Source organism: Besnoitia besnoiti, chromosome XII, assembly GCF_002563875.1.
Source record: "Besnoitia besnoiti strain Bb-Ger1 chromosome XII, whole genome shotgun sequence".
Classification (NCBI taxonomy): Eukaryota; Apicomplexa; class Conoidasida; order Eucoccidiorida; family Sarcocystidae; genus Besnoitia; species Besnoitia besnoiti.
The window spans coordinates 992,660-1,004,932 of NC_042367.1; the positions used below are offsets into that span (position 1 = coordinate 992,660).

The window sequence follows — 12,273 nt, forward strand, 5'->3', positions numbered from 1 at the left end:
CCCCCAATCCGCTGCCTCTCCCGGTTGTGCGGCCTCGGCCGTTCTTTGTGTTTTCTGTAGAAGTCAGGAAACGCCGCAGGACTTTCCCACGCCGACGCTTTTTTCTCACAAGTCCCTCCGTTGTAGTGGAACATCTTTCGGCGGTGTTCTTGTGCGCGTCCTCTCTCTCCGCGGCAGCCGTTGTCCGCGCTCCCCTTCTTCTTCCCTGCGCGTCTGTCGCTGCTGTTTCCCGCCTGGCGCGCATCCGCGGTGTTTTCTCTCCGTCTTTTCTTCTCGTTGTTCGCGTGTTTCTTTGCTGACTCGGCTTTGTCGGTTTCGCCTTCGAGTCGACGCCGCGTTCCGCCCTCCTCCGGCCTCGCTGCGCACCTGCGCGCCCGTCGCCCCCCCTCCCCCCGCCGCTGTCTCTACCTTCACCTTTCTCCCTTCAGCTTTCTCTCTCTCTCCGCGCCATGCCACCCTCTCCGGTCCTCCGCCTCCTCGCGGGAGTCGCGGTTCCGCTGGTCGCGCCGGCGCCCGCCTCTCCGCCTGCGCGCTGCGACGCAAACCAGCAACCCCCCGCGGCGCCCCTCTCTGACGGCCAAGCGGGCCCTGCGGGTTCGCGGCTTCGGGAGCCGCCGCGACCGTACTCGTCCCTCGCGCCGCTGTGGGCTTGGTCCTCGCAGAAGTGGACGAGTCTCCGTCTGCGCACCGGCCTGCTCTCGCCCGCGGCGGTCGCGCCCTCGTCCGGCGCGTCCCCGGGGGCCCCCGCAGGCGCGTCGGGCTCCTCCTCGGGCGGCGGCGGGCGCCAGCGGGTGGTGGTTGTGGGTTCGGGCTGGGCGGCTGTCTCCTTTCTCTCGCGGCTGGACATGACGCGATACGAGCCAGTCGTCATCTCGCCGCGAGACTACTTCACCTTCACGCCGCTGCTGCCCTCGGTGTGCGTCGGGTCGCTCTCGGCCGCCGCGTGCCGGACGGGCGTCCGCGGCCTCCTCACGCGCGGCGGCGTGGCCTGTGGGCGCTTCTTCGAGGCGCGCGTGGAGGACATCGACCCCGAGAAGAAGACTGTGCGCTGTCGCGCGCGCTTCCCCGCGGCAACCGGCTGTGCGGCTCCAGGGAGAGGAGACGGAGGCGAGGGGAGGACGGGGGCCCGCGAGCACGTCTGGGAGCAGCCCTACGACTACCTGGTGGTGACCGCGGGCGCGGAGGTGAACACCTTCAACGTGCCTGGCGTCAAAGAGCACGCGCTGTTCCTGAAAGAACTTGAGGACGCGCGGCGGATCAAGGCGCGGCTGTTCGACGTGCTGGAAGCCGCCTCGCTCCCGGGGCTTTCCGAGGCGGAGCGGCGGAAGCTGCTGCACTTCGTTGTCGTCGGCGCGGGACCGACCGGCGTGGAGGTCGCCGCCGAGATCGACGACTTCTTCCAGAGCGAAGGCAAAAAGTACTTCGCAGACCTCGCGCCGTTTGTGCGGATCACCCTCGTCGAGATGCTCCCCACCGTGCTCGCGGCCTACAACGCCGAGACGCAGAAATTCGCGCACGACCTCCTCGAGAAAAACCCGCGCATCCACCTGCGACTCAGGTCCCAAGTCGTCGGCGTCGGACCCGAATCGGTGCGCATCCGCAGCAGCACGGCGGGGGGGCCCGGCGCCGGCGCGGAGACTGAGGAGACCGAGCTGCCCTGCGGCCTGCTGGTCTGGGCGTCGGGCATCAAGAGCCCAAAGTTCTGTCTCGACATGACGAGGAGGAACGAGGCTCTGCGGCAGGCGCAAAAACGCACTCCCGTCCTCCTCGTCGACCAGCAGATGAAAGTCCGCGGCTGCAAAGACGTCTACGCCCTCGGCGACTGCTGCCGCGTGAAACCGCCCGCTCTCCTCGACGCTGGAGAGGCCCTATACGTTGCAGCCGTCGCCGCAACCGGAAAAGCGAGTGAGCAACGAGTCGCCAAGAAAAGAGAAAGAGAGAGGAAAAGCAGAAAGAGAGGAAGGAGGAGCTTCTCGCGCCCATTCCGAGGGCTTGGAGCCCGGGGGGTGGGGGACGGGGTCCGCGACAGTTTCGCGTGGAGTTCTCCGTGTGCAGGCCCCCCGCTGTGACAGCCGTTTGCGCTGTCACGCGGCGAAAGAGTGCTGTGTCGGTTTCTGTCGTCTCGTGCTTCGCGACTGTCTGTTCTTTGTGCTTCGGAGCAGCCGAGGCGAACCTTGAGATGGCGTGTTTCGATATTCTTTTCCTTTATTTCAGGCTCGGACTGGCTCGAGCGCGAGGCTCCCAGGCTGAGCACGATTTATCCGCAGCTGGCTCCAAGCAAGTTCGACTTCTCCAAGAAGCCGCGCCAGGCGCAGATGACGAGGGAGGAGTTCTTCAAACTGCTTGCGGTGAGTCCACGCAGAAAGTAGGCCTTTCTTATCTTGTGGAGAGTCATGTATGCACACGTTTGAGCAACGTGTGTCTCTTTTTTTCTTCCTGGCGTTCGTTTTGTGCCTCCGTGTGCGTCTCGGTTGTTTTGTGTGGAGAGGGGACTGCCTGTGAGGGAAGTCTGCGTAAGCGCGCGACTTGCTCTTGCTTGCGTTTTTTCTCTCTGGTGTCGCGGTGTCCCTTTGGCTGCTTGATTCAAAACTTTCCGCTCGCTGCATCGCGGCGGCGTGTCTGTTTTTCGCCCCAGGAGATCGATGGCGCGTACCGCTCGCCGGCGCCGACTGCGCAGAATGCGCAGCAGGGGGGGTACTACCTCGCGCAGACGTTCAACGCGTTTCCCTCAGCGGCGGAGAAGGAGAGGGCGCCCGCGTTTGTGGAGACGAACCGCGGCGCACTGGTGTATTTGGGACAGGGGCAGGCCGCGGCGGAGATCGAGGGCTGGCGAACCTTCGTCGGGGGCCTGCACACGCTCCTCCTGTGGAAAGCCGCGTACTTGCAGATGCAGTACTCCTGGTTGAACGTCGCCGCCTGCGTGGGCGGCTGGTTGAAGGAACGCCTCGTCGGGCGCGACGTCGCTCGTGAACATTTGGACGGCGAGGCAGTCTACTCCGACCGAAGAAAGTAGATGCTCACGTGCCCGCGACCCCACGCGGATGCATCCTACATGCATGTAGATGCCTGTACCTACACACATACATATATACATATATATATATATATATATATATGTATGTATGTATGTATGTATATATATGTATATGTATGTTTTGCGTGTGTTCGCTCGTATATTTGTATGTCTAGGTGTGTGCGTTGGCGTTTGTAGAGATGTGTTTGTGGGCTCAGAGACATGTGAGGGGTGCCCCTTGCAGAGGGTTTGTTTTTGTTTTGCCGGCGAAGACTGCGCCCGAGAGGGGGAGGAGGGGTTTTCTGTCGCAGGCCGTTTGCGCTGTTGTAGAGACCCGCCCGCTTCGGCATGCGAGCTTTTTGGTTCAGTTTTGGGGGGAGTAGACGCTGCGTGGAGAGTGCGCACGGAGGCCCGAGGAAGGAACGCGAGGACACGTCGTCGCAGTTCTTTTTTGCAAGTTGAGCTGGTGCCCAGACGCAGAGAGCTCGTGAGTGGAGGCCGGAGGAGGCGGCGGCGTCTTGGAGTTGCGCGCCGGCGCGCTGAGATCGACGGCGCTCTCGTCTGCGGATCTGCGGAAAATACTCAGCGGAGACTCGGGGCCTCCGCGCGCTTTTTTGGCTTGATGGACTTCCACGCACCGTGTTGTGTGTACGCAGGAGCAGAAATCCATAACAAATAAAATACATATGTGTGTATTTATTTATATTGTATTGTGTGTGCGTCTGTGGAGGGGGGGCGGGGGGAGAAGATGGGGGAGTTGTCTCGCCTGTGCCGGTGGGAAGTACGTTCTTCCACGTAGTTTTGAGTTTGCTAGATATATGCCGGAATGCGAGCGAGGCAGCGGCGCGAGAAGAGAAGGGAGGAGAGAGAGATGTCGTTTGTCGCCAGAGGGATGCAGAACTGAGGAGGGCGTGTGCGGGGTAACGGTTTTTGTGTTCTTGCAACAAACGGGGCGACGACACGGGGAAGGTCTCCCCACGCACGTCTCTTGTGTACGTACCCTGCGTTGAGCTCGTCTCTTTTGGCTCGTCGAGTCCAGTTTTTTCCGCAAAATCTTCAGCAGACAGCCGTCCGCCGCGTGCGCGGAAGGCGCATGTATCGCAGGAATCCTCTCACAACCCGACGCGCCAGGCGCGCGAGTGCAGAAAACGCAACCAGCTTGCCATCGCTGAGGCGAGTCAAAGGCCTCACCGACCGCAAGCCTTTGGTCTCAGTTGCTCTCCACGGCACACAGCGCCAACGAGACTGTTTCCGTAGCTAAGGTCGCAGACAGCTCACTGAAGATTCACCGACCAGCGCATGTGACACGTTAGGAGCAGGCCTGAGGCACACACCCCTCGGATCTCATCTGCAGGCGGAGGAGGCAGCTCATTTCCGTTTCGTACGATCTCTATCTCTTGGTGAAAGCGAACGCTTGCCTCCTGAGTTTTTTTCACAAAGTGTAGGACCGTGCTACCTGAAAAGCCAGCATAGGCGTCTCGCTGTGCGCGTGCTCGCCGCGCGTCATCCCAGTCACGAAGAGGAAAACGCCCCGCCTGAGGAGAGACAGGCGAAAGCCTCTGTGCAGCGCGAATCTCTGTTCTCTCGCCGTCTTCTCTATCTACGTGCCTGAAGGGTTGCTACGCGTCGCTGGCGAAAAAAAGAACAGAAACACGGCGGGAGGGGGGGGGAGTCAGCGACTGGGGAGACGCCGCGCCGCCGGACGGGCGGAGACGAGCCCAGGAGCAGACAAGAAATTCAGAGCACAACCAAAGTTGGTCTTTTCACTCAATCCTGAGGCGAGGTGGCAGATGACAATAGATGCGGAGAAGGGACGAACCAAACAAAACAGGGACGCGGATCGAGGACTCCACGCAGACACGGAAAACGTGGCAAAAAATCCGACGAAAAAAACGAAACTCCCGCCAAGAGAGTCTCGCGCGTCGGGGGCTCGCAAGCGGCTCAAAGCAAGACAAACCCGACGTCGCTGTGCTTCATCTGCAGAAAAAAACAGACGCAGAAGACCGCAAAGCATGCGCCAGACTCTCGTAGTGAATGCAGAGAGCGTCTGCACGAAAACGCAGAAAAAACTTCAAAGGTGAGAAAGTGTGAAAACGGGCACCGAGACCTCGACACCGGCAGCGGATCAGAAAAAATTGAAAAAAAAGGGAGAAAAATCAGAGTTTGGGGCACAGAGAGACGATGGAAACAGGCCACACAGAGAACGAAACCGCGAGCCACACGGAAACGGGCAAAAATGCTTACCTCCGGGCACCTCCAGTTGTAGATGTAGTAGCGCAGGAAGCCGTCTCCGATGCCGAATTTCAATTCCTAAAAAAAGCAGCGCGGGCGGACCGACACGCCAACAGACGAGATGGACGCTAAAGCTTCCTTCTCCTCGAACTCCACCCGCAGCAAGCGGGCGCCAAAATCCGTATATACATATATATATATATACACATATATATATATGTATATATCCGCGTGCTGCGGCATGGTATCAAGAAGGACCTGGTCTTCGCCCCTCCAGTGCATATGGCTGTCGTTTGAAACTCTCGACAATATACCTGCAGCCCATGTCTCGCCGCAGGGAAGCACGCCCACGCCCGGGCATGGGATTATCAGTTTCACGAGATGTGCGGAGAGATCAAACTTCGAGACGTCTACCTCACGAGGCGGAGACATGCCTCGCAGATGCACCCTGGCCTATATCTCGGAGCATGCAGACGCCTTGCATCTGACGAATCCTCTTCGCTCCCCGCAGACACGTAAAACGAAACGCTGCCGTCGTTTTCAGCGGCAGTGACTCGCGCGTGCCGCGCTAAGTTCACTCCAATTGAAGAACAAGGCTCTCCGCAAAAGCCCGGGGGGCTCAGCCTCAACGGAGCCTTCAGGATCAGGTGCCCCCGCACGGGGTGCGCCGCGCATTCAAGCCCGCAGAGTTAAAACCCTTCTGCGTACCTCCACGAAAGAGCGATTCTCCATGACGTCAAGCGCGTTGTAGACATCGAAGTCGCTGAGGAAAAAAAGACAACGGGCTCGCGCGTTCGACCAGCGAGAAGAAAAGGCGGCGCAAGTCACGCAGAAAACCACCAGACACGGAAAAGCGCAGGCGAGCGCGACGCACGAGGCCTTAGCACAGAAAAGAAATAGCCGACGAAAGCGACTCGTGCGTCGAGCAGGCGAGGCGAGCGAATAGAGGAGAGTTGCTGCAAGTCTCTGCATCCGCCATGCAGGCATGCGGATATTTCCAAAGGGTAATCACACATTAATCACGAAAACGGCGCCTGAGAAGCTCCCAAAGGCGACTGCACTCGAAGAGAATCGACTCTTTCGCGGGCGAGCCCGCAAGCGTCGCTGCTCACTCGACTGGAGGCACATAAGCGAGCCCGACCACACACGCACAAGGGAATTCGACGCCGAGGCACGCACGGAAGAAAGAGAAAAAAAACGAGGAAGCCTACAGCTGTTTGGCCAAGCAGAGCGCGTCATCGATCAAATCCTTCAGCGGAACCGTGGTCGCCACGTTGTAGAATGAGTACGCAGCCTGCAGAGATCGTTGACGCACATCGCACGCGAGAAGGCATGCAGGAAATGCGCCTTGCCCTGAACCCTGCTGACATATAGATGTCTCTCCATTTCAAAATGAACCTCCACGCTCTGCAAATCTCCATCTGTCTGAATTGCTGTCCGTCTGCACGAAGCTGCCCATGCGCGTCGCGTTGCAACCTGCAGAATGCAGCGAAAGAACTCACTTTGATTTCCTTGTATTTCTGGTTGCCGATGACGGAGGAAGGAAGCTCGTAGAACGAGGTCATGTCCGTCACGTGGCCTGAAAAGAAAAACCGCCTCGAGGTCGCGCGGGTCAGGCGAGCTCCCGCAGCGTCGCTGCGACGCTGCCTGCGCGACCACTTCAAAAAAAGTGTTTTTGCACACGACCTCACACGCAGTCTCGGAGGCCCTGACCGCGGCAGCTGCGAAGGCCCGCCCAGAGATCGCTACGCGGCAAACTGAACTCCAGCAGACATCACGCGCATGCACAGATGCGTCCACCTAGACACACACATGTATATATATTCATTCGTGCATAACTTCGCGAATGCGGGCATGCGTGAACTCTAGAGCCATCGGGAGAGAAGAAAAGAAAGGAGAGGAGAGCTGTCGCGCGACGGGGCTGCAAGGAACCTGAGCCCTACCCTTATTGTTCGCCCGCACGTAGACATGGATGACGCCGTCGCGAGGCAACAGCCAGTGCGCGACTTCCTCCTCGGTGAACTCGCAGTAGAGTTTGAAGCTTCTGCACGCCGGAAAGACGCGAGGCGCAGTGAAAGGAAGCAGAATGAGGAATTGTCTCGGCGCCAGGGCGTCCTCACAGACACTCGACGCTTCTTCATCGGAGCGGGGACTTCTGAGAGAAAACTCGAACGCGAGAGTGTGGCACTGAGAAAAAACCTTCTGCGGCACAACCGTTCTTCCCTTATCCAAGCAGGCGGCGCCGAGCCCCGAACCCCCACTCTCGGCAGTACTCGGCCGGAGGCTTGCCCCCGAAAAAACTCACTTCAAGTAATTCGAAAGCAGCTTGTGGATCTGCGGAACATCTTCCTTCTTCGCAGGTCGTAGCCCTGGCGTCGACGGAGTCTCCTTGACCTGCGAGACACACAGCCTCCCTCAATACGCGGGCCGTGAGCTGTTCAGCGCCCGCTCTCGGAACCTTCCTCTAGCCTGTCTGCAACACGAAGACAACTAGGCGCGTGCGGAAAAACAGAGGCGAGAAGGCATGCAAATTCTGAGACAGAGAGAAAGAAGAAACGGTGAAAAAAGGGTCATCTGACCTGAGCCAGGCCCCCTTGCATGCAGGAGACAGAAAGAGGTTCATGCATGAAAAAATGAGTAACTTGTAGGGGGTATGTGCGGATACAGGGGCACGAGAGCCGTGGACGGTGAGTATTGAGTGAGGCTCGCGGACTGCGGACTCACGCGGTAGAGCTTGATAGATCTGCTGATGGTCATGCGCTCGCTGAGCCCGCTGAATCCGACTTCGATGAGTTTCTTCGGATTCAGAGACCGATGCCAGTAGCGGCACTGCGCGACGGGGGTCGGCAGCACGACTCCAGCTGTATACACAGCTTGCCAAACGTTCCGCAGGTTCACGCGGCGAGTGATTTCCTTAATCAGCACCTGCGCACACGCCCAGTTTGCAGTCAAACGAAGAAATCCACAGACGAAGCGACGCAGAAACAAGACGCGCGACGCGGTTCGCTGGGCGCTGCTGCGGGTATTCCCCGCGTCCAGCACAAGAGAACGATGAAAGGCGACAGGGAGGTGACGCGCCGAAGAGACGCCCTGCGCCTCGCGGCCCGTGCTAAGCAGCCACGACAGACGCCGCGCCGCGTCTGTCGCGGAAACGCAGTCCAAGTCGGTAGAAACCCCAGAAGAAAACAGCCGTCTCGGCCGAGGCAGACGACGCAGAGAGGCCCAGTGAAGAGGGGCACCACGCACACGGGAGAGACAGCAGGGGCGATAAAGACCGAAGCAGAGAAAATCCGTCTCACCGGCGCGAGTCGCTTGGATCGCAGCTTCTTGTGAACGCAGAGGAAGTTGACCTCAGCCATTGGAATGCCGTGGGAGAAGACGTGGATGCGCGATGGGGTAGCGGTGATGAACCCGACGAGCTGAAGAAAAGCAGAAAAAACAGACGGCGTAGATTCTGCAGATCGAGGCAACCGCACGGCTAAGGCGACGCGGGGGCCGGAAAGAGCCCAGAAACAGAGTCAGCACCCAGCCGCCTTGATCGAGAGCCTGAGGCACACGGCGCCGGAGCCTGGCAGAACGGCCCAAACCCTAAACCCTTGAGGCGCCGTGAAACACCAAAGAGCTATGCAGAGGAACGAATGCAGCGTCTCTGAAAGCCGCCGCGAGAAGAAATCGCGTGGTGATCGACGCGCGCAGGACAAAACTGACCTTCTTCGTAGAGGCTACGCGCACGCCAATCACCCAGTCTCGGTGGCAGCCCGGGGCCGTGAGCGCCCAATCCAAGAAGTTCGCCGAATAGTTGAATCGAAACAAATTGTCGTCGTCCTCAACGTAGTGCTGGCTAAGCAACTCATAAACCTGAGCAAACAGTCCACACCACCGACACGCCGGCATCCACGTACACGAAGTGAAACCCTAGTGAGATAAATTATATATATATATATGTGTACAAATACATACATGTGCATACACACGTACAAATAGTATACATGTGTATGTGAGAATAGGCACGGTCCAGTCAATTTCTTTGTCGGTCACACTCGAGCAGTTTCCTCGCAGAGCGGAAAGCCGCGCAGGAGGCTGCGCGAAGGGCTGCCCCCACGCCTCTTTGTGTGAACACGTGTGCGCTGCGCATCTGTCGCGTAGCTGGGTAGGCGAAACAAAATAGACGCGCAGTCAACGGATTTCCGCACACGCCTAGTCTGGGCTTACCTCCTGGAGCTCCTCGGCATTCTGCACGTCGCACTCGCACCAAACGAACCCGTCGGGCAACTTGTAGGGCTCCTGTTCAGACAGCAGAAGAGAATCTCAGGCACGGGGGCTTGTTAAGCAGACAGAGCCGACGTCCGCCACACGTGAAGAGAGGTGCAAAGACAGGCGCGTGCAGGCGCGTATGGACGGAGACAAACAAAAGGATATGGACAGCCGTCCAGGCACAACGAGGCGCCGTGAGAGCGATGGGCGGTGGGGGGGGCAGGAGGGGGGCGGTGGAGGGAGGATGCGAGCTTGAGATCCAGAGGTGCGGAGCGAAAACGCCCCGCGGCAGTCCGCATTCGCAGGTATGAGTTCCAGGCGGCGCTTTTCAGGGAGGTCCCCCAAGGAGCGCCCGCCCCAACGCGGAGGCGTTTCGCGAGGTCGCCAGCAGACGCTGGAGGCAGACGACGCGCGCGCTAGGCTTGAGGCGACGCCATGGAGGACCCCGAACCAAGCCTCGAGAGCCTACGGCGGACGACCGAGCGCAGGCAGCAGGCGCGGGGGCAGACTTACCGCGCGAACCTCCTCCAGAGTTTTCGTCTCAATAGGGCCCTCCTTCTGAACCAACACGCAGCGCAGAAGAGTCACGGGAACCGTGAGTGGACGCGAGAGAGGCTACAGAGGCGCAGAGAAGGTTGTGCAGAGAGAGGAAAAGGCAGAACTCGAGAAACCTCCTCACCCCTTCTTCCTTCGGCTCGTTGAGCTTAGGGACCGGCTGCGTATCCCAGAAGGCGTGCGGCGCCAGAGGCGCGAGGGCGCCTTTGTTCGCCAGGCGCATCTCTGCAGGCAAAGGACAGAGGAAAAGAACCCGGCGCGCGCACCAAATGCAGCGAGCGCCCGATTGCCCCCGAGTTTCTGGACTACTGAAGACCACGCTGATCGACCACACAACGACGCTCGCAGGGATTCGCGGCTCGGTGCAGGCCTCGGGACCCCCAAGTCTCCAGAAAGGGGCCGCTTACCTCGCATGAGAGACACGAGTTGCCCCTTGGAGGTGAGCGCGCCTCGGTCGATGGCCCCAGGCACGACTGTAGTCGACTGGGTCTCCCTCTTGTTGGCCGCCGCGGCGTCCGCTGCAGGCGGAGGCGTCTCCTGGGGCTCGGCGCCCGCGGCCGGCGCAGATCCGTTTAGGCTGTTGAGGTCCGCCATGGCGTCGAGGGGGCGGCGACCGCGGGGGAAACCGCACGCAGGGGACGACCGGCGGAAATCCTAGTTCGGACTAGAAAGCCGCTCGACGACTGCGAGAGGCTGACGGCCTTTACGAGACTCGGCGAACAAGCAAGAGCCAACGAGAGAAAGGCCACGACGACGCTGGCGAGAGGGCGCCAGAGTCCAGTCGACAGAGAGGCGGGAAGGCAGGGAACTAGAATGCGGAGGCGAAACACAAGGAGAAGGAGGCAGTCGGAACAGGCGACGGGCAGACACGCGAACGACAAGTCGAAATGGAAGGAGGAGGGAGATGCACGAAATTCGGCACCACGCCTAGTGGAAGGCTGCATAAAGCGACGGACCACGGAGCCGCGGCTTTGCAAAAAACCGTGGGAAGGCGGGCAGCACCTATCGACCAGCGAAGGCGCGTCGGCAACGGAACCGTGTCGACAGCTGGAAAAAATGAGACCAGAGAAAAGAAAATGGTCTCGACGAAGTACGGGTTGGCGTCTGCGCGAATCCAACTGAAAGACGGGCCCAAAGACGGTTCAGCGCGCGCGGATGAGCGAGCGAAGCCAACAAGAGGTACAGGAGGAGACTTCGTGGTCTTCTCGACGGCACGGACCCGAACAAAATGGTGAACTGTGTGTTTGAAAACGGCGAAAGTGTTGCAGGGAAAGCGAGCAAGCGGCGGGTGGCGGTGTGCGCCTTGGCTCTGCAACCCAGTTCGGAAGACACGATGCCTGCAAAGCGCGAAATTTGGCGGGTGTTTTCTATTCCGTGTATGTACACCAAGAAAGACCCACATACCAAGATGGCTGGAAGAGGGGGAATCATGGGACTTAAGAGCTAGCGAAAACTTGCGACTTTTCCAAGACGAAGCTGCTTCTTCCTGGATTCAACGAGCTTCGCAAGGAACAGAGGGGTCGGTGCGAAGAGGCCCTCGAAAAGTTGTTCTGGAGACACTGCAAAGCGAGTGCCGAGTCGCCCGCCCAAGCAGGAGCAACGCGCGGGACGAGCTTGTGTCGGTTGGCGACGCCAGGAAGACTAAGTCATTATTTCTCCAGAAGAAATCTTAACAGAAGAGCTAGCTATTTGTCATTTTCTTTGCTAACAATTCGAGATACAAACTAGGTAAAACAACACCAGTACAATAATATCTAATTAGCTAGTTGGTGAAGTAATAGTAAAAGAAGATTAGTAGCTGCATTGAGAGGGGAAACAGCCACATAGAGACTGAAATACAGCTGGAACTCCTGGGGGAGGCAGCAGTGGGGAATTTTCTGCAATAAGCGCAAGCTTGACAGAGCGTCATCACACGAAGGAGGAGGCAAGGAGGAAAAGCAAGACAAAGAGAGTGCCTTTGTGACAATAAAATGGCTCGCACGGATGCTACGGTAAGACCACAGCTTAGATGCGATCAGCAGTACGGTCTGTAGATCGGGTGACCTACGCGACAGACCAGGAATGAGGAAACCGCTGCCACAAACAGACGGAGGTATGGCCCTCTGTTTTGGCATGGAGGCATGGAGGGAGTTCCTTAACGGGCTGGAGCCTACGCGATACTCGTTCAGGATTTCACCGCACACGCGCGCTTCAACAGCTAAGGTCATTTCGCAGAATCG

At 58.9% G+C, this 12,273-nt stretch overlaps 2 protein-coding genes across 2 annotated transcripts; one reads left to right on the forward strand and one right to left on the reverse strand.

Annotated features, from left to right (window-relative positions):
- Positions 1-449: 449 nt before the first annotated feature.
- BESB_023380 (non-proton pumping type-II NADH dehydrogenase I) lies at positions 450-3,013 on the forward strand (the record flags this gene model as incomplete). Its single annotated transcript, XM_029361040.1, has 3 exons — positions 450-1,905; positions 2,215-2,348; positions 2,636-3,013. 3 exons carry the CDS (start codon positions 450-452, stop codon positions 3,011-3,013), a joined length of 1,968 nt encoding a protein of 655 aa, XP_029215855.1.
- A 1,941-nt stretch (positions 3,014-4,954) lies between these two features.
- BESB_023390 (myristoyl CoA:protein N-myristoyltransferase) lies at positions 4,955-10,648 on the reverse strand (the record flags this gene model as incomplete). Its single annotated transcript, XM_029361041.1, has 14 exons — positions 4,955-4,990; positions 5,258-5,323; positions 5,954-6,008; positions 6,457-6,539; positions 6,748-6,824; positions 7,189-7,289; positions 7,551-7,639; positions 7,970-8,170; positions 8,545-8,664; positions 8,954-9,103; positions 9,458-9,529; positions 10,013-10,057; positions 10,179-10,279; positions 10,462-10,648. The coding sequence occupies 14 exons, from the start codon at positions 10,646-10,648 to the stop codon at positions 4,955-4,957; spliced, it is 1,383 nt and encodes a 460-aa protein (XP_029215856.1).
- Positions 10,649-12,273: the final 1,625 nt, after the last annotated feature.